Source organism: Lissotriton helveticus, chromosome 4_2, assembly GCF_964261635.1.
Source record: "Lissotriton helveticus chromosome 4_2, aLisHel1.1, whole genome shotgun sequence".
Classification (NCBI taxonomy): Eukaryota; Metazoa; Chordata; class Amphibia; order Caudata; family Salamandridae; genus Lissotriton; species Lissotriton helveticus.
In genome coordinates, this window is record NC_136064.1 from 24,028,572 (window position 1) to 24,049,444 (window position 20,873).

The 20,873-nt window shown below is 48.1% G+C and overlaps 1 protein-coding gene across 1 annotated transcript in view; it reads left to right on the plus strand.

The window, feature by feature from the left end:
• The window catches only part of LOC144752162 (uncharacterized), a 144,966-nt gene extending 124,329 nt beyond the window's left edge, over positions 1-20,637 (plus strand). Inside the window, exon 7 of the mRNA XM_078640088.1 lies at positions 20,432-20,637. Within this exon, the coding sequence (XP_078496214.1) occupies positions 20,432-20,637 (206 nt within the window). The remainder of the gene's footprint in view (positions 1-20,431) is intronic.
• Positions 20,638-20,873: the final 236 nt, after the last annotated feature.

The window sequence follows — 20,873 nt, forward strand, 5'->3', positions numbered from 1 at the left end:
TTTTTTCATTCCACAATCCTGTTTCCCTCAGGATGGAAGGGACAAGAGTACCGCAATGCAATGCCCATGCTGGTCATGGCCTCCTTATAAGCTCGAGAGCTAAAAGCAGGACCCTAGGGGGGCGTGGCTAGCAGCCGAGCATGGCGGCAGCCTAGAGGACGGGCTCCGTGGTTAGAGCGGCCTCTCCACAAATCCGTACATACATCCGATCTTTGGCAGACCTCTGTCGGAGGGACCCGACGCCCGGGACCGGGCGGCTTCGCTGGCAGTGACTCCGGTTTCATTTGCATACCGGGTGACCGAGTTACCGCCGACTGATCGGGCGGCCTACAAGGAGGGAAAATCCGGGGACTGCAGCTCCAGATCAGCCCGACCGGAAGTGTTAACACCTGGGGGAAGACCCGACCGGAAGCGCCCGGGCTCCGAAAGGCAAGACGCGGGGCTCGGGACAACGGCTCAAGGAGTGTGCTGGGTCAACGGCCGAACACAACTAAGCCGACGGAAAGGTTGTGAATGACAGCGGACGGTGAGACGCCAACGCAGCCACTGCGACGGGCCTGAACCGCCATCTTGGACGACAGCGCTCCGCGAGAGGCCCACGGCGGAGTCCCCGTGAAAGGGGGATTAGTATCACGGCTACAGCGTGGGTGTGACACAGCGGCCAGACGCGTCTGTAACAGACGGGGGACACACTTCTGTGTCTGGCTCAGCCCCAGAACGTGACACTGAGATCGTCCCAGCCCCCCGCACGGGAGAGACAGAGCGGGAGCCGCCTACGCCAGGCTGCACCGCAGAGCGGACACCGGCCAGACCCACAGGAAGGGCCTCGGGGGTGCCCTCCCCGGTGCAACCTCTTCACCACGTTGGCCGCTGCCCGGCCTGGACCCACGGCTATATCATAATGGCCGCCGCATAAGGAGCCGATCGATAGTGCCTACGTTGGGGGCCTAGACGGACAGACCGCTGACACCAGGTCCAGATCTTCGAACACTCAGAACGATCGGATACGGTGGCTGTTTGAGATCCGGCCCTTATCCGAGATCGGACATTACAGTGCACCCCACTGCGCGCCAGGATGGCGGGCCGAGGCCACAAAGGAGGCGCGGCACAGGCGCGTTTGGAAAAATTTGCTTATGAAAAAGGCACATCGTCCTCGCCAGAGGTACGACCATCCGGCGGTAAATCCACGGACGGACGGGAGGGAAGAAGGCGACGCTGGAAGACGTGATGCGAGCACTGACTCAGGTACAAACTACGGTGGGCTCAATCTCCACAGAGATCACACTCCTGCGGGCTGATCTCCATAAGATGTCAGAGATGGTGGGCTCGCTTGAGGTAGTCACCAAATCATTAGTGGAAGACGTCTCGGAGTTACAATCGGCGATGGAACGCTGAAGGAAAAACTTGATGACCAAGAAGGACGCTCCAGGCGAAACAACATCAGGATCCTTGGAGTTCCGGAATCGGAAGGCACAGGAGCGACAGATCTATTTGTGGAGGACTTGATCAAGACGAAACTGCAACCTAAAGGCCTCTCCGCCTTTTTCTCAGTGGAGAGGGCGCATAGAGTGCCGGGCGGCCGGCCTAAACAAGGTGTAGCCCTGAGACCCATTATAGCGCGACTTTTCAACTTTCGTGACAGGGATGTAATCCTACAGGCTGCGAGAAAGTCTCCTCCGGTTCGGCTACAAAATGCGACACTGGCATTCTTCCCAGACTACACGGCGGACGTCGCCAGGCGCAGACGGACGTTCTTGGGGGTCAAAAAAGAGTTGAGAACACGGGAACTACCATACTCAATGCTCTTTCTGGCTAGACTGCGTGTAGTGGCAGAAAATAAGACTTGGTTTTTTGACACTCCTGAAATGGCCAGGGAATGGCTGGACGGATGGCGTCCCGCCACGCAGCCGCGCCGATCGAACAGGACACAGGGAGGTCGACGTGCAAGGAGTCGTGAGGGCTCAGTGACCTCGGGACGTGGGGACAAGGAGCAGTCCTCGATAGGAGATGAACTGGAGAATGAGGATACCGCGGAACAATGATCACCCGGTGGGAAATGGACAATGATTCCTTCAGTTAGCTGCCTGGGAGGCTGCCATTGGACACTGGGCGGAGGGCCTCCGGAGAGCGTAACGAGAGGCCGCTGACTGTGGGGTGTTCCTCACCTCAACGAGCAAGTATTTTGTGTGTGGGAAGGGTTAAGCACTCTGCTAAGTTGGGGAGGCGGGCGGTTGTAGGTCCGTGTAGCAAGAGGGCAGTGTGGGGGGACGTTTGGGAGGGGGTAGTTGCAAAAATTTGCTCCTCTGGACAGGAGGTTTTGTTTGTTTATGATTTGACTCACTGTAGAAGGACATGTGAGGGGGAAGCTGAAACTCTTCTGACACTGCTATTGAACTGGCGGCACAGGCACTCCCACGTGATACCCATAGGGACCCTACCACATTCCACCCATGTCACAAGGCGCCCCGATTGATACCCCGCAGGGAGAACCTCAGATGACACATGTGGCACCACTATGCCTCATGTCATGGAATGTGAGGGGCCTAGGCGACAAGATCAAAAGGGGACTAGTCATGCAGGGCATTAGGAGAGTGAACCAGTCCGTGGTTCTTCTTCAAGAGTCACATTTAGTGGGCACTGCAAGTAAGGCTTTGAACAGGAGGGGATACCACATGATAGTGCACTCCGAGTTTACTTCTGGGTCACGTGGGACAGGTATATTGATGCGAAAGTCGTCCCCTTTTATACTCCTGACTACCAAAACGGACGACCAAGGCCGATTCGCGGCAGCACACGGGCAATGGGAGGGTAAACCTTTGACCGTGGTTTCAGTTTACATTCCACCTGCACTGCATGCCGTAGCATTTCATGCTTTGGGGAAGTTCCTCTTGGAGCTCCCAGAGGGTGACCTAATCATTGGGGGGGACTTCAATGCGGTTGCACATAACACACAGGATAGGTTCCCCGTTAGGACACACACCCCCGGTCCCTCGCGCTTCACCGATTTTTTGGAAGCACAAGGGTTGATTGACATATGGCGAAAACTACACCCCTCTGAGCAGCAATTCACATACTACTCAGCAACGCACAACAGTATGTCCCGTATTGATTATTTCCTCACCTTGGGCAATGGCCTCCTTACCATAGACGAAGTGCAAATTAAACCCAGGGGCATATCAGACCACTCACCATTAACACTGATGCTATCATGTACGGAAAAGGCCCGTAAACGGCTGTACCAGATACGCCCGGGATATCTTGCGGTACCGTCTATAAGAAAGGAGTTGAAAAAGATGACTCAGTACTACTTTGCGGAGAATCAGGCCTCGGTGGAGTCCCCCACGGTATTATGGGAAGCGTACAAAACGGTTCTTAGGGGACAGGCTATCTCCACGATAGCGGGATACAAACGTGAGAGGGGGAGGGAACTCCTGCAGTTGGAACTCGACCTAGCGGATGCAAACGCTGCTCACACGGCAAACCCTACAACATCCACGCTACACTCCCTTCAACTCTGCCAACAACTACATGGCGACCACTTGAAACAGCGCTTGATAGAGTACATGGCGGCGACCGCACATAAAATATACGATGTGGGGGACAAAGCGACTAAACTTCTGGCCTGGTTGGCGAAGAGGGAGGGTGGTAATAGGAGTATACTACAGATTGTAGATGACGAAGGGCGGGTGCACACGAACCCAGCTGCAATAGTTGAGACGTTGGCTGATCACTTTCAGGGTGTTTATACCCCGGAATTTGAAGTCACGAGCGAGATAGCGGTAGCGGCGCTCACAGATGTGCCGACGCCTACTCTGTCACAAGACGCTGTTGACGAGCTCGACGCAGCCCTCACGGTGGAGGAGGTGCGGGCGGCCATCAATATGTTACATTCTGGGAAGGCACTGGGCCCTAACGGCATACCTATCGAATGGTACAAGTCAATGGCGGACACTTTGAGCCCACCATTGCTTGCCATGTATGTGGATAGTCTGGGCCGAGAGATCATGCCACTTGAGCAACGGCAGGTGACCATCGTGGTGATCCCGAAGCAGGGCAAACCGCCCACCGACTGCGGGTCGTACCGCCCCATCTCGCTCATTAATGCTGAGGCCAAAATCTTGGCGAAACTGTTAGCCACAAGGTTGCAACCTCACCTTGCTCAGCTGATTCATCCGGACCAGTCGGGCTTTATGCCACACAGAAGCACGGCATTGAACCTCCGCAGGGTGCACGGAGCAGTGGCGCGGGCGCCCTTGCTTACGGAGCTGGCGGCCGTACTCTCTCTCGATGCCAGAATGGCGTTTGATATGGTGGAGTGGAGGTATCTTTTTGCAGTGCTAGCCCATATGGGATTTGGTCCCAAATTCATTGCCTAGATCAGACTTCTATATAATGCCCCGATGGCGCGGGTAGCGGCGAACGGGCATATCTCGCGTGAGTTCCCGTTGCACAGAGGGACGAGGCAGGGATGCCCGCTCTCGCCGTTATTATTTGCACTAGTCTTGGAGCCTCTGGCCGCGGTCCTTAGAACCACCCCACTCCTCAAGGGAATCAAATGGAGGGACGACTGGGAGGACAGAGTGTCCCTCTATGCCGACGATATGTTAATTTATCTGTCAGACCCGGAAAAGGGTATCCCAGAACTTCTCGCGCTGTGTGAGACGCACGGACGGGCATCTGGCTATAAGATCAACTGGGCAAAATCAGTGATATATGAGGTGCGGGGGCCCCCACCGATCATCCCAAGCGAATGTCAACTGGAAATAGCGGACACCTCATTTAAGTATCTGGGAATCCCCATAATGCGTACCGCTGCTGATTTCTACGACAGGAATCTACTGCCGCCCCTAAACAGACTACGGAGGGATGTCGGTCATTGGATGACCCTCCCTCTGACACTGTTATGTTATGTTATGTTATGTTAACTTTTGCCTTTTATAGCGCACGGCTACTCCATGGAGTGTCCCGGCGCTTTTAATACAACCATCACAGAGTAACACAACACATTGAAGCAAGGAGAGACAAGAACAAAAGCAGACTACTGGGCAAAAAGCCAGGTCTTAAGGCCTTTCCTAAAAATCCGTACTGCTGGGGAGGGCAGCTTTATATAAAATGATGGCACTGTTGAAAAGTCAGCCCATATCGCACCCGATGCCCAGGCTGCTGGTGCAGGGCGACTCTTCGTTTCCATCTTGAATAATTACCAAATAAAGAGACGGGCGCTGGAGGCAGGAAAGCAAGAACAGAGTTTATTACTCCAGAGGAGAGCATGTCATTTGGGACACTCGCATAGTGTCTTCGGGAGGTGCTCTAACAAGTTTCTCTGAGGCTTCGTCTTTTATACACAGGTTTATGACACACACACATCCTCCATTACAATCAGGACATTGTAAAGTACAAAGATATTCCAACACGTGGCTACAGTAGGGGCCCTTATCCTCCATACAATAGGAGGGGGCTGTCATGCAGCTGAGTGTGCTGTTGATTCCGTTGGAATGTGTGCTCCTGATCGAATCTCAGGGGGTGGGGTGGTCATGATCAATAGTGGCTCCTTTCAAGAGAGGCGAGTGCATACAGTAGTGGGCAATAAACTGCATCCTCGGGCTAAGGGATGACCAGCGGTCCGTGCAAACAATTAGGTTCAGAGGAAGAGGTCATCAAAGGAGGGGTATTCATGGAGGGACAGGAGGTGTTGGTCAGGCGCGGGGTGCGATTCTCAGAGACAGAGTCATACGGGAGGGGAGGGCTCGTGACTTGTGCATGTGATAGCGGGGGCGGTCAGGGTGCATGGGGGAAGCTTGCAGGGTCAGGGAAGGGGCGCTGGTGATCGATCGCAAACTGGGAGACCATGATACCTAAAATGGCTGTGTGTACGTGTGTGCATGGGTCTATGCTAGCGGGATAACACAGTCAGTGTTTTAGCGATATTCGTTCTGCTTACAACAAGGGGTACAGTGAACACAAATGAACGCCGCTTATGTATATATATAATGCCAATTTCAACAGTCGCCGCTTTTAAACATAGCTAGTACATTTGTGTTTACCCCAACTGATGGAGTGTACATATAGTCATGTGGGGCCAATGAAATAACGTTCGTCGAATGCTAGCAAATTGCGTGTAGCCATATGCAGTCGATACAATTGGCGGAATACGGTACATATGAATTTACATTCGCTGCGTTATTCATAGGTCGGCATAACACGTAGTCGAGGGCAATCAGGAAAAAACGTTCCGACATATTGTAGACTCAGGTTCTGACTTTCTTTTCAATGACATCAACATATAGTAAAAAGTGCTATATGAGACCTTTGGACTTAAGTGACCAAAAACATTTTGAAAGCAACAAGAATTGAGAAAGAAAGTTCAGGAAGGGGGTCTTAGTGAAAATGTCTTTTTCAACGACGAACCACTACTGGTAGACTGTTAGTCCGTTTTTCTTTTCGTTGGCGCTTTTGAGCACCGGCGGTGGAGCTATAGGTCCAGCTCGGAATCATCCTTACGCGTTGCAGGGTGCGATCAGTCCTCTGCTGTTAGATCACAGTCCTGTTTCCTAACTCATTTTCTTAGGGGTGCCTCATGCTGGGCACCTGCGTGTCTTTCTTTTTCCGTGGCAAAATCCCAGTCCATAGTCAAAGTTTATATGAAAGAGTTTGTTGAATAATCGAGGGAAGAGAGGGCGGAGTGGGGCCAGATCTTTGAACATACCAAGGGACCAAGGGAGCAAAAGACGACGAGCAGGCGAGCCCAACAGTCGGACTCAAAAGGGGACGGGGGACTTCAGGCACGAGTGGGTCAGCGAGTCGAGGGCTTCAAGGCAGCCCTTCATTCCTCCATCTGCTGAGTTTGAACGTTATGCCTCGTCCCGCGTCTCATTGTTCTGCGGCTCCACCTTTGGTTGTGGTCACACGTGTTCCATGATCTGTGGCCAGGCTGTGCGTCACGTCCAGCTCCTCTCCTCCGGTAATTGGATCTTTGAATGGGTAGAAAACAAGTTTTAGAAAAACTGGCAGGAGAAGACATTTATACATCTCAATTCCGTCCCCAATCCTATGTAGGTGGGGAATAAGTTCATCGGTCACAGTCAGAAGTTGTCATTTATGGAGTCTGTAGGAGTGCATTGCTATGGAATTCATAACTCTGTTCGGTGCTCATTTGTGACGTACGTGGAGAGAAATTGGACCTTTATACACAGTGTATTATATCAATCTCAAAATCGAGTCCTTATGTAGAGACTCGCCCTTCCCTTTAACCCAAGTATCGACACTCTTACATTTCCCTTCGGGGTCGGCTAACCCTTGTAAGTGGGGCGTTATCGTCATGAAGAAGGGGAAGGGGATGGACGTAAAACATGCTCTTTTTGGGGAGTGAACGTTAATCAAAGTCATCAATTTCGCTTTCGAGGGTAGATGACATGAAGCTGGGGTTAATCGGGGGAAAGGGGACGATTTGGACAGGGAGCCGGGGTCGATCAGGAGAAGTGGGGTATTCTGGACATCCACATTTAAGTGCAGGGGGGTGGGACAATCGGGGCATTGGGGATCGTATTCCTACCGAGCTTGAGAAACAGAAGGCCATTGACGTTATAGTTCCCTTAGAAAAAACCAGATTAGGGGACATCCGTCGTCATACCTGTCCTTTCCTTTATTACCAACTCGGGTTTTATCGTTTTGCAGAAAGGAGAGGTAGTAATATGGCAAGTCACAATTGTTTTGGTTTTGGTCAATTTTGCTGAACACCTTTGCGTTCGAGGAAAATCCAATAATGTTTTTGTGCCGGAGAGGCACAACGTCATTATACACGAAAAGAGGAAACGGGGCTTTTGGAAAGAGAAAGAGAGAGAGAGAGAGAGAGAGAGAGAGAGAGAGAGAGAGAGAGAGAGAGAGAGAGAGAGAGAGAGAGAGAGAGAGAGAGAGACCGCACCCTAAATGGTCCATTCGGTACACGTATGACATGGGGAGAGGAAGAGAGAGGGTGAGAGAGAGAGAGAGACGTGTATAATAATGGACCGTTCAGTGCGCGCACAACACAGAACAACAGGAGTTAAGTAACACGGAAACACAGAGGGATGACGTAGGATTCATGCATCACGTACACACAAACTCAGACAGGGAGACAATACATGTAGTATATACAAAAATCCAAGACAAAACATAAAACAGATATTGGCCAAAATTATCCCTTTCTGCATGCTGCGCGTTCTTAGCATCCTAAGCTCTTTTTACCTTTTTCTTCTCTTTTAACCGTCGGTTGCCCTTACTGGTGGCTTTGATTGTACACACTTACGCCTTGGGCAATTGGTCATGAACTAACCTGGTCGGGCTAATGCTCACGGTGGTTTATTCGAGTCATTTTTAGCAAATGCGTTTCCAGGCTGAGACAACGGTTGGTGTCAGTTGGAGAACAATGGGGCAGCTTGAAGTTACATGTCTAGGAGGGTGCGAAGAAGGATGCAGTAGATTTTAAATGTACCTCACCTCAAAATATTCCTTAACCTTCCCCATTCAATTAATTGTGGGATGCTTATTCATTAGCGCACGTCATTTTAGTTGTACAATTCGGGGTGCCAAGCGAAGTTATATTTTGTGGTTTTCCCTTCAGGCAGCCCTCCCAGGCGCTAAGTTCAGGGAGAGAAAATAGTCATGGTTTGCTAGTTGCGGTTAGGTACCATAATCAAACCCTTGTTCCCGTCTCTTCGTCCGTTAGATCACCGTTTTCATACACTGGTCGATATTCCGATGCGACCTGCAGAGAGAGGGAAAAAGAAGGGGCAGGGGCTACATGGATAGACACATTTAGCGTGCATAAACCCTGAAAGGCTTTTACTTACTGCATACTCGGCCTATCTCCACGGGATGCAGTCCCTGCCAACTGGGCGTTCAAGCCCGGGTGGACCGTTAGTGTGACTCTTTTTATACAGGTAGCACACAAAGTATAGGCTAAACACCAGGATCTTTAGTGGTTGCTTTCTGGCTGAACAAAAAGAAAAAACGCACACAACGAAAACTTGGACCCTTCATTTTTGCAATATTTCTACGTACTATATATATATATTTTTTTTTTTCTTTAAACAGTGGTCATTTATTCGAAATTTACCAATTCACACGTGACAACTATGTTTGCTTTTTCCAAAAATCTTTAATAAGAATGTCGGTGCATAAATATGGGCCTACAACCCCGTGGGCCGGCCACAGAGCAGGCTGGAACTGTAGATGCGGGGATACTTTATTAGTAAAAACTTTAGTGGAGTCAGTGGTTGTTTATTTCATAATAAAAGTGCGAAAAGCGCAATAAATCATGTCGAGACTTCAGTGTGAGCGAGTGCCATAAGTGTTGGGCTTCCGACTTTCAATAATCATGATGTGCGAAACTTAAACAACAATTCATTGTCCGAATGTTCAATCAATACCCATCTGATGTCAATTTACCATCTGAACACATAATCAGTACCCATCCAATATCAATTCATTGTCCGAACCTATAACCAGTACCCATCCCATATCAATTCATTTCCCGAACTGACAGTACACATCCTGAATCCATTAATTGTCCGAACACGTAATCAGTACACATCCTATATCAATTCATGTGGTTAAGAAAACCTCCATACATATCTCATGACACCAGGGCTGAACAATCGGGGTACAACAAGGAGTTGAAAGTTTCATTTGCATCGGCGCCATTTTGGGTGCAGTCAGGCAGAACCAGGCATAGTCTAAATGTCTACTAACTCGTGGTTGGCCGAGAGCTTCCTTTGGCAGTCCAAAAGTTTCGTTAAAGGGTAAAAGAAGGGATCGGTGGTCTGAACCATCAATCAAAAGGGGAGGGAGGCAACAATGTTCCTACCGGGTCATACTGTGCTTTCACCGGAACTGATCCGAACTGTGGTCTGCAGGATTCTAGTCATTCAAACTGAGGCTGGCGACAGCATGGAAGCGTCGACGTCCTGCGGCTACATTTCCATTGTTTCGTGGGCAATCATGGCAGTCATTCCCCATCGGGGGTATCTGCGGGGGTCGGGGACTCCCGCGGCTCCTCTAGAATCTTCAAGGTTGCGGAGAACTATGGTGGTGGAGTCAACAAGTGACCGGGCCATTCCTTCATGCTGGGCCCGCTCTTGCCAGGTCGATCGCCATTTTGAAAGTTCGGCAGCTACCGGCGATCGCGGGGTCAAATGAGCGGACGGGCTCCACCCTGCCGGGCGAGGCGTTGCAGCATCGCCACAGTGGAAGAACCCTTTTCCGGGCGCCTGGAGCGCTGAGGGTGCAGCTGGGAAGCCTCCACCTGGGGAGGCGGGAGAGGCTTGTACGCACCGCCTCCCCCTCCCAGTGCACCCCACGGCGTCTCGCTTGACATTTGTTATGGCCGGACCAGGCGATGAGGACGAGGGGGGGGGGTCGGAGGCATGTGCAAGACATCCCCCCCCCCAGTGTTGTTGCGGCCATTACGGAAGAGAAGAGAAATGTCCCGTCCGTCTTTGGGCCGGGCCTCTGGTTAATGGCGGCCAGACGCTCCTTGCCATGACTGGGAGAGAGAGAGGGACAACCTGCAACTCTCCAGTGTTACCGCCACCGCGGCCGGATCCCGTCGGCCTCGGCCTCTGGTTGATGGTGGCCGGACAGGGAGAGGGAGGGGAGGGTCGAGGACACGGACATTCCCTCCCCTGCAACTCTCCAGGGTGGTCGTAGCAATCCCCCTGGCCGGGTCCCGTTGGCCTCGGCCTCGGCCTCTCCTTTGGCTACACCCTACGTGATGATCTCCTGTCGACGGTTGGCAGCAGGACCCGCCCTATATGTGTTGTTTCCGGCTGGGCGTAGCCGCAACCCTGTTACACTTTGGAAGTTTCCAGAATGGGGCGGATGTCTGCTGACTTGTATCTTTCCCAGTTTTGCCGTTATTTGGGCGTGGCAGGCGGTGGAGCAGACATGTTTGGGGCAGTGAGGGGCAGTGAAGCCTTGTTGCCTTGTGACCGTTGCAATGTCACGCTTGGTTTCTCTTACTGTTTTCAGGTTTCTTATTACGGACTTTTTCTAACGTTTCTTGTTTCTAGGACAGTCATAGGTTTTATCATTAAGTATTGTTATCGTTTCCTTTGTTCGTTATTTAATAAAAAGTTCATCAGTGGCCTACTGATTTTCGTTTTCCTATTCCTTTCTTTCCAGGTTGTTTCATGCTAAAGTTTCTGTTAACAGGGTATAGTGATCACTTCGTTATTATTTTATATATGTCCTTTTCACTAGGGGTGCTCTCTGGTCGGGCCAGATGACCTTCCTCTAGTAAATGGTCCGGGTGAGACTGGCGTATCAATCAGTGGGGAGTAGATAGGCATGACAGATTACAACAGGGGACAAAGGTCCGCATTACCTACCCTTCACTATTTGCAAAGACTAGACAGAGCATGGCGACTCTGTGCTTGTTTGCAAATAGAGAACACCTCCAAAAAGAACCAATTCCAAACAGTCAATGTTCGGACAATCAATCAATCAATGAGGAATGAAATAGGTACGACGTGTTAAAGGTTTGCGTTACCTACCCTTCACTATCGGCAAAGGGAGAGAGAATATTCCTATTCTTCCCCGTTTGCAGGCAGAGAAGATCCTTAAGAGAACCAACTTCGAACAATTCAATGCTCGATTCAATCAATCAATCAATGGGGAGAAAAATAGGTATGACGGATTACAATGGGGACAAAAGTCTGCATTACCTATCCTTCACTATCTGCAAAGACTAAACAGAGTATGGCGACTCTGTGCTTGTTTGCAAATAGAGAATCTCTCAGAAGCAATCAATAAGTAATACTAGTATTTTCAAACAATCAATCAATCAATTTCGCGATTTGTCGTGTGTCACGACCTTACCCGGACCGGACCATGTGGACAGTTCTTCGCCTTCCTTTTTTCCAGCGCCCGATCGGTCTCTTTTCTCCATGTTTTTACCGCAGCAGTCCTGTGGGATTCCAGTCAGGACAATAGGTCACTTGAGAGAGGTCCGTTCGGAATCGGTGAAGTTCATTCAATCGGCAGCCGGACGAGGGCCCTCTCAAGGCAGGTATACTCCAATCATTTAGATGTTCACCCCATCGTCTGGACCTCTCTTACCGGACCTTATGTCGCTGATGGGCCCCGCGTTGGGACGCCAATTGTTGAAAAGTCAGCCCATATCGCACCCGATGCCCAGGCTGCTGGTGCAGGGCGACTCTTCGTTTCCATCTTGAATAATTACCAAATAAAGAGACGGGCGCTGGAGGCAGGAAAGCAAGAACAGAGTTTATTACTCCAGAGGAGAGCATGTCATTTGGGACGCTCGCATAGTGTCTTCGGGAGGTGCTCTAACAAGTTTCTCTGAGGCTTCGTCTTTTATACACAGGTTTATGACACACACACATCCTCCATTACAATCAGGACATTGTAAAGTACAAAGATATTCCAACACGTGGCTACAGTAGGGGCCCTTATCCTCCATACAATAGGAGGGGGCTGTCATGCAGCTGAGTGTGCTGTTGATTCCGTTGGAATGTGTGCTCCTGATCGAATCTCAGGGGGTGGGGTGGTCATGATCAATAGTGGCTCCTTTCAAGAGAGGCGAGTGCATACAGTAGTGGGCAATAAACTGCATCCTCGGGCTAAGGGATGACCAGCGGTCCGTGCAAACAATTGGGTTCAGAGGAAGAGGTCATCAAAGGAGGGGTATTCATGGAGGGACAGGAGGTGTTGGTCAGGCGCGGGGTGCGATTCTCAGAGACAGAGTCATACGGGAGGGGAGGGCTTGTGACTTGTGCATGTGATAGCGGGGGCGGTCAGGGTGCATGGGGGAAGCTTGCAGGGTCAGGGAAGGGGCGCTGGTGATCGATCGCAAACTGGGAGACCATGATACCTAAAATGGCTGTGTGTACGTGTGTGCATGGGTCTATGCTAGCGGGATAACACAGTCAGTGTTTTAGCGATATTCGTTCTGCTTACAACAAGGGGTACAGTGAACACAAATGAACGCCGCTTATGTATATATATAATGCCAATTTCAACAGCACTGCCCCGACTCTTGTATGTGCTTGAGAACACACCGGTTCTGGTGCCACCGCGCTACTTGCAGAGAATTGCGGCGGTGGTGAATAGCTTGCTATGGGGGCAGCGCCCGGCACGCATAGCCCATCTGAAACTTAACAGGAGCTGGTACGATGGGGGGATAGTGTTGCCCAACATACAATTGTACTATTGGGCGTCACAACTAAAAGTGATTAACCAATGGCTACATGCCCCGCAGGACGACCCGGCCTACCTGGCAGACAAAATACAGCTGGGCACACACAGTCTACTGGCTCAACTTTACCACAAAGGGCTCATGGGGAAATTGATTGGTCCGACCAAACATACAGTGACACTGTGGCATAGGGCGCAGAAGAGGCTTCAATGGGAGGGAGTTATAACCAAAATGACACCTTTGTGGGATACCAGGGCATTGGGCCATTTACGACGCACCAAAGGTTTCACTCAATGGGATACTATAGGCATATCCACGGTGGGAGACCTGTGGTCGAAAGATGGAGTGGTGCCGTTCACGCAACTTCAGCAGACCTACAGTCTGAGCCCTACCGAAACGTACAGATATCTCCAGATTAGACATGCACTGCAAGCGGCGATACCAGCCACAACCCAGATCGCAGAATCGTCTCCACTAGAAGATCGCTTGCTCACTGATTTTATGCAAACACACGCCACCTCCCTAACGTATCGTAAACTCCTGAATAACTTGCCAGACCCCCTGATTAAACTGAGGGAGGCGTGGGTGGGCGAACTAGGGGATATGAGTGAATTGGACTGGAATATGGCCCAGGCATCGCCGAGGGAAGCTGGCATTTCCTCATGGTTCAGATTGGTGCAGCTTAAGGTCCTACACAGGGTATATTTTACTAGGACACTACTGCATAGATTACACAGGGCAGCGCACCCGTTCTGTCTGAGAGGTTGCAATGAGGAAGGCTCATTTAAACATACACTCTGGGACTGCTCGATTATTATCACATACTGGCGTCAGGTCTTTCGCACCATATCCCAAGCATTGGAAAAGACACTCCTGCCCGACCCCCGCACATGCCTTCTACATATCTGGGGCCCTACAGACCTGACACGGAATGATCAACAATGGGTCGATATAGGCCTAATGGTAGCCAAAAGAGACATAGCACAGAAGTGGGGGGCGGTGGAGGCCCCGACGTTGGCCCTGTGGTGCAAAAATATGGACATGCTCATGATAACTGAAAGAGCGGTATATAAATTGAGAGCCAACCCGCGCAAATGGAATAGGATCTGGACACCCTGGAATAAATACCGGGGCGACCTTTGTGAACCCCTGTCAGAGGATGAAGAAGAAAGTTCAGACGAGGACGAAGGGTAGGGGGGGAAGCTAGTAACTAGGGACTCACTCCGCAATCCCGCCGATAGAATATTGACCGAGCGAGCCACAGTTAGGAGAGTAGAGGGGCCTCCGGTAGAGGGTAGGAAGGTGGGATGCCAACGATGGCATTTAACAGTAACCTACATATTGAAAATAACACTCAGTCTATGCTTTCATTCTACAGAGTCAACAGTTATGTTAAGTTTTGTTTAAAACCATAAAAGTAAGATACTATATAAATGTATGTTATAAGTCATTGTCTCCTTACGATCACTTGGTCTGATTTGCTGCCGGACCTCTGGTTGTCGGCTGAATAGCTGTGTCATATAAGTATAATACATGTTTTCGTGGAAAGGCAGCCGGCCTCAGGGTTGTAGGCGTACGACTTTGTATTATTGAAACTGTGAATTAAGATCTTACGAACCAAAAAAAAAAAAAAAAAAAAAAAAAGCAGGACCCTGGTCAGAATGTAGCATGCCAATTGCGTATGTGCCGATATAGACTCGCAAATCTTTTATAACAGTTCTGGAGTCAGCCGAGCGCTGGGGCCACATCCAAATGAATATCGTGCAGGAATCCACTGCGACCATGAAATATTTATAGTTGCCATCCCTTTGTAAGGGACCACAGTGGTCCAGGTAAACACATGCTAAGGGTTTATCTGAGATTAGAAGGGGCGTCTGTTCTGGTCGTTTCACTGTTGATACTTTCATTCTTTGGCATATTTCACATTCTAGAACATACTTCCTAGTTTGTTTTCTCATGCGTGGCCACCAATATCTCTGTTTTAATAACGATACTGTGGCGGAAACACCAGCGTGTGCAGAAGCAAGCCCTTCGTGTGCCGCTGTAATTAGTCCTCACCTGTGTTCCATGTTTGGAATTGCCCTATCCCCCACTCCAGGGATTCGAGCAAATGGAACATTATTTGCATCAGTTATGTATGAGTACTTTACTGGAAAGCCTTTCGGGAGTGATATTATATCATCTTTTACCGTAGCACTGACAGCTTGCAATATATCGCTGTCTATTTTTGTTTTTGACCGGGTGATAGCAGCTACGGAAGCCGTTTGCACAGCTGCCTTCGCCGCCTCATCAGCCAATGAATTCCCCACAACATGAACGCCATCACGTTGATGACTCAGTGTATGGATCACGTGAGTCTTTTGTAGTTCTTTCTGTAAAAGAACTACTTGTTCCCAAAGCGTTTTATGCTTGATTGTGCCACCTTTTGCGTCTTTGAAACCGTTTTGAACCCAGTTCTGCAAGTATTCATTATAAGACTGGACGCAGTAATATGAATCGCACACTATTAGTGTGGGGAATTCGCGATTGGTATTTTCAAGCGCCATCTAAAATGCTAGTAGTTCAGCTCACTGAGCTGTACAATCTCCTAGAGATAGTGTTTTAGTGACAAGTGGTCTAAATTTTCCTTCATGCCAACGACCTTTAACAATCGCGCACGCAGCACTGTAAGCCTGCTTACCCCCAACTGCGGGTTGTGCCGATCCATCTGTATATATTATACAGCCGTAGTGTTCTAGAGGCAGGATTTCGGTCGGCAGAGGACATTCATATTCATATTGTAGAAATTCTTGTGTTTTCAAATTAGAATCAAATTCGTAAACTACGTCTGTTGCAACAAGAGATTTAACCCATTGGATCCATCTCGGATGTAGCGCTTTAGCATTCAGAATGCTTGCCTTTGTTACTGCTTCTAGGGCTGGTACTGGTGTAACGATTATTATTTGTTTACCTTGTGCTAGAGTTCTTTCTGTTGCTACAGCAGTCTGAACCGCAGTTAGAATTGTTTCCGTTGAACTAAATTTCATTTCAGCTTTTGTGTACAAATGTGATTTTGGTACCTTTTCTCACTCATTAGAGGTCAGGTACGTGAATCCGCATCTTCCTGGGATGACTCGGATTACAAGGTTGCGAGTGTTATCGCGAGTTTGCAATTTTGTTTTTGTTAACATGTCTGTTTGCAATGATCTCAAAATTTCTGTGTGTTTTTGAGTCCAATTGATAGGTTTAAAATCAGGTTTTATTAATTCATAGAGAGGTTTAACCCTCTCTGCATAATTTAGAATGTATGTTCTTCCGAAATTCAGGAAACCTAGTATTGATTGTAAGTTCCTCAGCGTTTTTGGTGCTTGGAGTACAGCACACTTCTCTAAGAAATTGTCTGCTAGGCTTTTGCCTTCACTTGATAATTCATATCCTAAAAACAGGACAGTCTGATGGGCAATTCGTGACTTTTTAAAGTTGAATTTGTAACCCTCTGCTGCGAACCCAAGTATTATGGTGTTCACTCTTTTCAAGTGAGTATCCAAGTCATCATCTGTCAGATAGATGTCATCGACATAAGATAATGCCTCATCATCATACATTTGTAGTAACTCTGTTACCCTTGCTGAGAATAATCCTGGGCTGTTCTTGAACCCCTGTGGGAGTCGACATAAATTTTACTGCAAGCCCATTATTGAGAAAGCGGTCAAATACCTGCTTTCAGGTGCAATGTTTTGACAAAAGAATCCATTAGATATGTCTAATGTTGTTTTGTATTTTTTGCGCACGATGTTATTCATTAGTGCTGCCCTGTGTGAGTTTTGTACTGCAAATGTCTTGCAACATGAGTTAAGGTGTCTGTAGTCCAAAACTAGGCGATATGAATCGTCTGGCTTGGAGACAGGAAACAAAGGATTGTTCATTTGTGAGGTGCATGTTTCAATCACCCCCTGGTATTCAAGTTGATCTAAGCTCTCCCTGACCTGTTTTTTTAGCTTCTTGCTTAATTGGGTACTGCCTTTGTGCAGTTGGTTGACATTTTAATTGGATTTTGTGAGGAGGAGAGTCCTCATCCCATCCTACATGATTTTTATATAATGCAGGAGCTTGGGCTACTGCCCACTTTCTTGCAAGTGTATATTTTTTATGAATTGGAATGTGATTTGAGAAGGCAGGCATAATCATTTCTTCGCCATGAGGGCACTCCCTGACAAACTCTGGTGGCCAGTCTTTTTCAGCTAAAAGGATGTCATAGCCTTTGGAAAGGTTATCCCAAAATAGACCCCTTACTTTCCTAGTCTTATCTCCCTCTATACGTAATGTTATCTCGTATATTTTATGAGGTTTGCTAACTCTGCTGTCTGCAGTTTCCACTTGAATGTATTCATTCATGTCCACTGTCTCCAGATGATTCATCAGGATCTTGCGAGCTATGGTCACTTCTGCTGCGCTGTCCAGCACTGTCTGGGCCCATTCTCCGTTTTTCAACTGTGTCCTCAGTATCCTCGGCATGTTTGAATATTTTAATGCTGGCTACCTTCTTTCTTGGAAATTGTAATTTTTTACTTTGATGAGCAGGTTCTTTGTCTTTGGACTTGACGTGCTCTTCCCTTTGTTCTGACCGTCCTCTTCTTTCCGATTTCTGCGAGGAAGTCTGAAAAGATCGAGAGGGACGTGTTTCAATATCTTGATATCTATCAGGTTTCATTAGATTATCCCTATTTCTAAGGTTGCATCTTTTCTCAGAGGGCTCCCTCTGGGGAGACTTGTGTCCTTGGTCCGGAGATCTTTCTCTCCGCTGAGGAGACCTTCCTCTGGACTGGAATCTTTTTTCTTTGGGAGTGGATTGTTTATTTCCATCCCAGCTCTTTTTTGGAGTGTTTAGATTATGTTTAATGAATATTATTTCAGGATTTTCAGTTAGTTGGGGTTTTACTGGTTTCCCACCCAAACTATCTCTTCCTAGTTCTTCATAGGATTTTTCTATGATTCTGGCAAGTTCGAAAGGTTGTTCTGTTATATCTGTCTCTTTTAATTTCTGGAGGAATGTTATATCCTCCGTTGCCAATTGAACCAACTCTCTATATGCCTTTGTTAATTCTTTTATTTTAACTAAGAGTTCTTCACTTGACATATTTTCAATGTTGGGATGTGGTGTGTAGCTGGCTAGAACCGGCCACGTTGCTCCTGGTCTACCTAGTGGACCAAGCCTGGTGATGTGATCATTGTGTTTTAGGGCACCTTTAAACCAGAGCAAGTGGTCTTGGTATTTTAATGGGATTTCCACCTCCTCGAAAGGAGTGTATTTATCCGGAGGTTCCTCTATTTTGTAATAGTGGAATTCGTGTGTGACAGCGCTTGCTGCTGGAAAGTTTATCCATGAATAGAGTACCTCTGTCTGCCGATATTCATGTGCCTCAATTACGAATATGACTGTACCACTTCTCGATGTTAGTCCATTTTCTATAAGTTTAAGAGTTATAGTTTTTCTTATGTTGACCGGAATGAGTATTGCATTCGGGTCATTCTGTAGGAGACTTGTGTCATCCTCTAGGAGTTGAGCTGCTATTCTAGCTGCCGCCCTCTCTTCTTCATTTTCTGACATTTTTACTGACAGAAAGGTCTTTGTTGCAGATCAAGTTTCAAGGAAACAAAGATTAGGTGCACAATATTTTTGGAACACTGTATCCTTCAACGTTGACTAAACGAAAAACTATACATAGAAATCTCTTCCTACTAAGTTACGGTGGATTTTAACCTTTTACCCACTCCAGACGTCTTTTGGAGTATTTACGGGAAAAACGTCTGTGTGAAAAAGCACGACTGAGTTACTCTAACGTCTTGCGTTAGATTTATCGCCTTACCAAATGTTGGGTGCCATGTATTGTAGTTCCTATATTCCCAATAGGCTCTGCGCATTGGAATAATATATTCAGCAGTGTAGACGTAGGACTGAGGTTATCTAGGTCTCTACTGACTATATTAGACTTAAGGTTTGCCAGCTAGCTCAGAGGTCACTAGAAACTTTCTCGAATAAACGAGGAGGAGTTTAACCTCCCTGGATAGACAAGAAGGGATTAGCTTCTGACAACCATAAAAAATGACAACTTTGCTCTCCCTGAATAAGAGTGTATCTCTAGAGTCGTGTGAAAACAATAGACAGCTATTTCACTTAGTCAAATGTGCGTACTTAGTTTCACCAGAATGCAGAGAAAAGAGAGACGGGCGTTTTCAATAAAAGGTGTTATTTATTGAGCAGTCTTCTTCCTCATACAAGAGAAATGAATTGCCACGATTGTAATACTCATGGTAAAGTAAAGTGCGTACAGTAAGAGGAGGATTATAAAATAATACTGTAAAAGCATTGATATGGTTTCTTAGCCATATGATACTTTAAAATAGATAAAATATATACATACATATATACATTGACTAATCGTACTCAACTGGTGCTTCTAAATACGCCTACCCCGGTGTACCTGACCTAAGCCTAATACGTGGGAAGGAGTAAGTAAGTAGCAGTTTAAGTTAAGTTTGTTTTGCCAAGAATCTGACTCAAGAATTCTCTGTAAGGGTTTAGTCAGTTCCATACCTGGGTAATAGAAAGCAGGAGGTCTTGTATCTCTTTCTCAGGACTCCATATCCCAGTAACCCGCGAAGGTATCTGGAAACACCGGAGCTGGATTTCTCGGCAGGAGAAAAGACAGCGTCTCTCTCTCAGTGCGTCAAAGAGGAGGGGCAGCGTCCGTGGGCTCTCGCATCAGCTGGGCTCTCGGGCAAGTAGATAGCTGCTCTGCTCCAGAATCACCACCGTGTGTTTGCTTAAGGCAACGTTGGTATATTTATACCTGAAAGGTGCCTGGGTTTGACGTAAGGTTGGACATAAGACGTCAATAAAGATGTCACTAAGAACTGGCCGTTCTTACAGTGCTTTACAGGAGTTCTAGGACGAAATCAAAACAAAAGCAAGGGGGATTTCCCAGGTTGCTGGAGGCTTGGTTTTGTTTAGAGAACTCGGTGTGCTTACTAGGGGACCGGAGAAGTAGCCTTGCTTAATGTGACAGCATGTGCTACGACTGAATTATGGATATGATTATTATGCCATTGTATGGACATTATTGATTATAACCGGACAAGGGCATAAAATAGGAATATCGATTCAGGTTCCTAGATAAAACACTACAGTCCCAGAAGTTGTATTGAGCGATAATCTGAATGTTTTGACTCATACTCTTGCTTCTCTCCATGATCAAGTCTCTGCCACCATCCCTGACAAATCCGAAGGTCCGGGCCATGCCATCAGAGCCGGTGACTATGTCTTTGTGAAAAACTTCTCCAGGCGAGCCAAGGTGGAAGGGGCCTGCTCTGGTGTTATTGAGGACCCGAACCGCAGTTCGTGTGGAGGGAAGAAAGATTTGGATCCACATCTCCCACTGCAAAAGACCGTCCAAACTGAATGAAGACCAACTAAAAACACAGCAAGACATTCTGACCCTGGACAGGCCGGTCAAAGAGGAGGTGGATCCTGAACCACAACTGGACCAGAAGGGGGCTACAATCTCTGTCCCAGATTGAAGAAATAACCTGACACTTTATCTTTGCCCACCTCTTGTGCCCCCCATTTCGCCTGTACGGCTGTGATATTGTCTGGACCAGCGGACCAGTGAACGCCAATAGGGCTGCTGGAATCACTGGC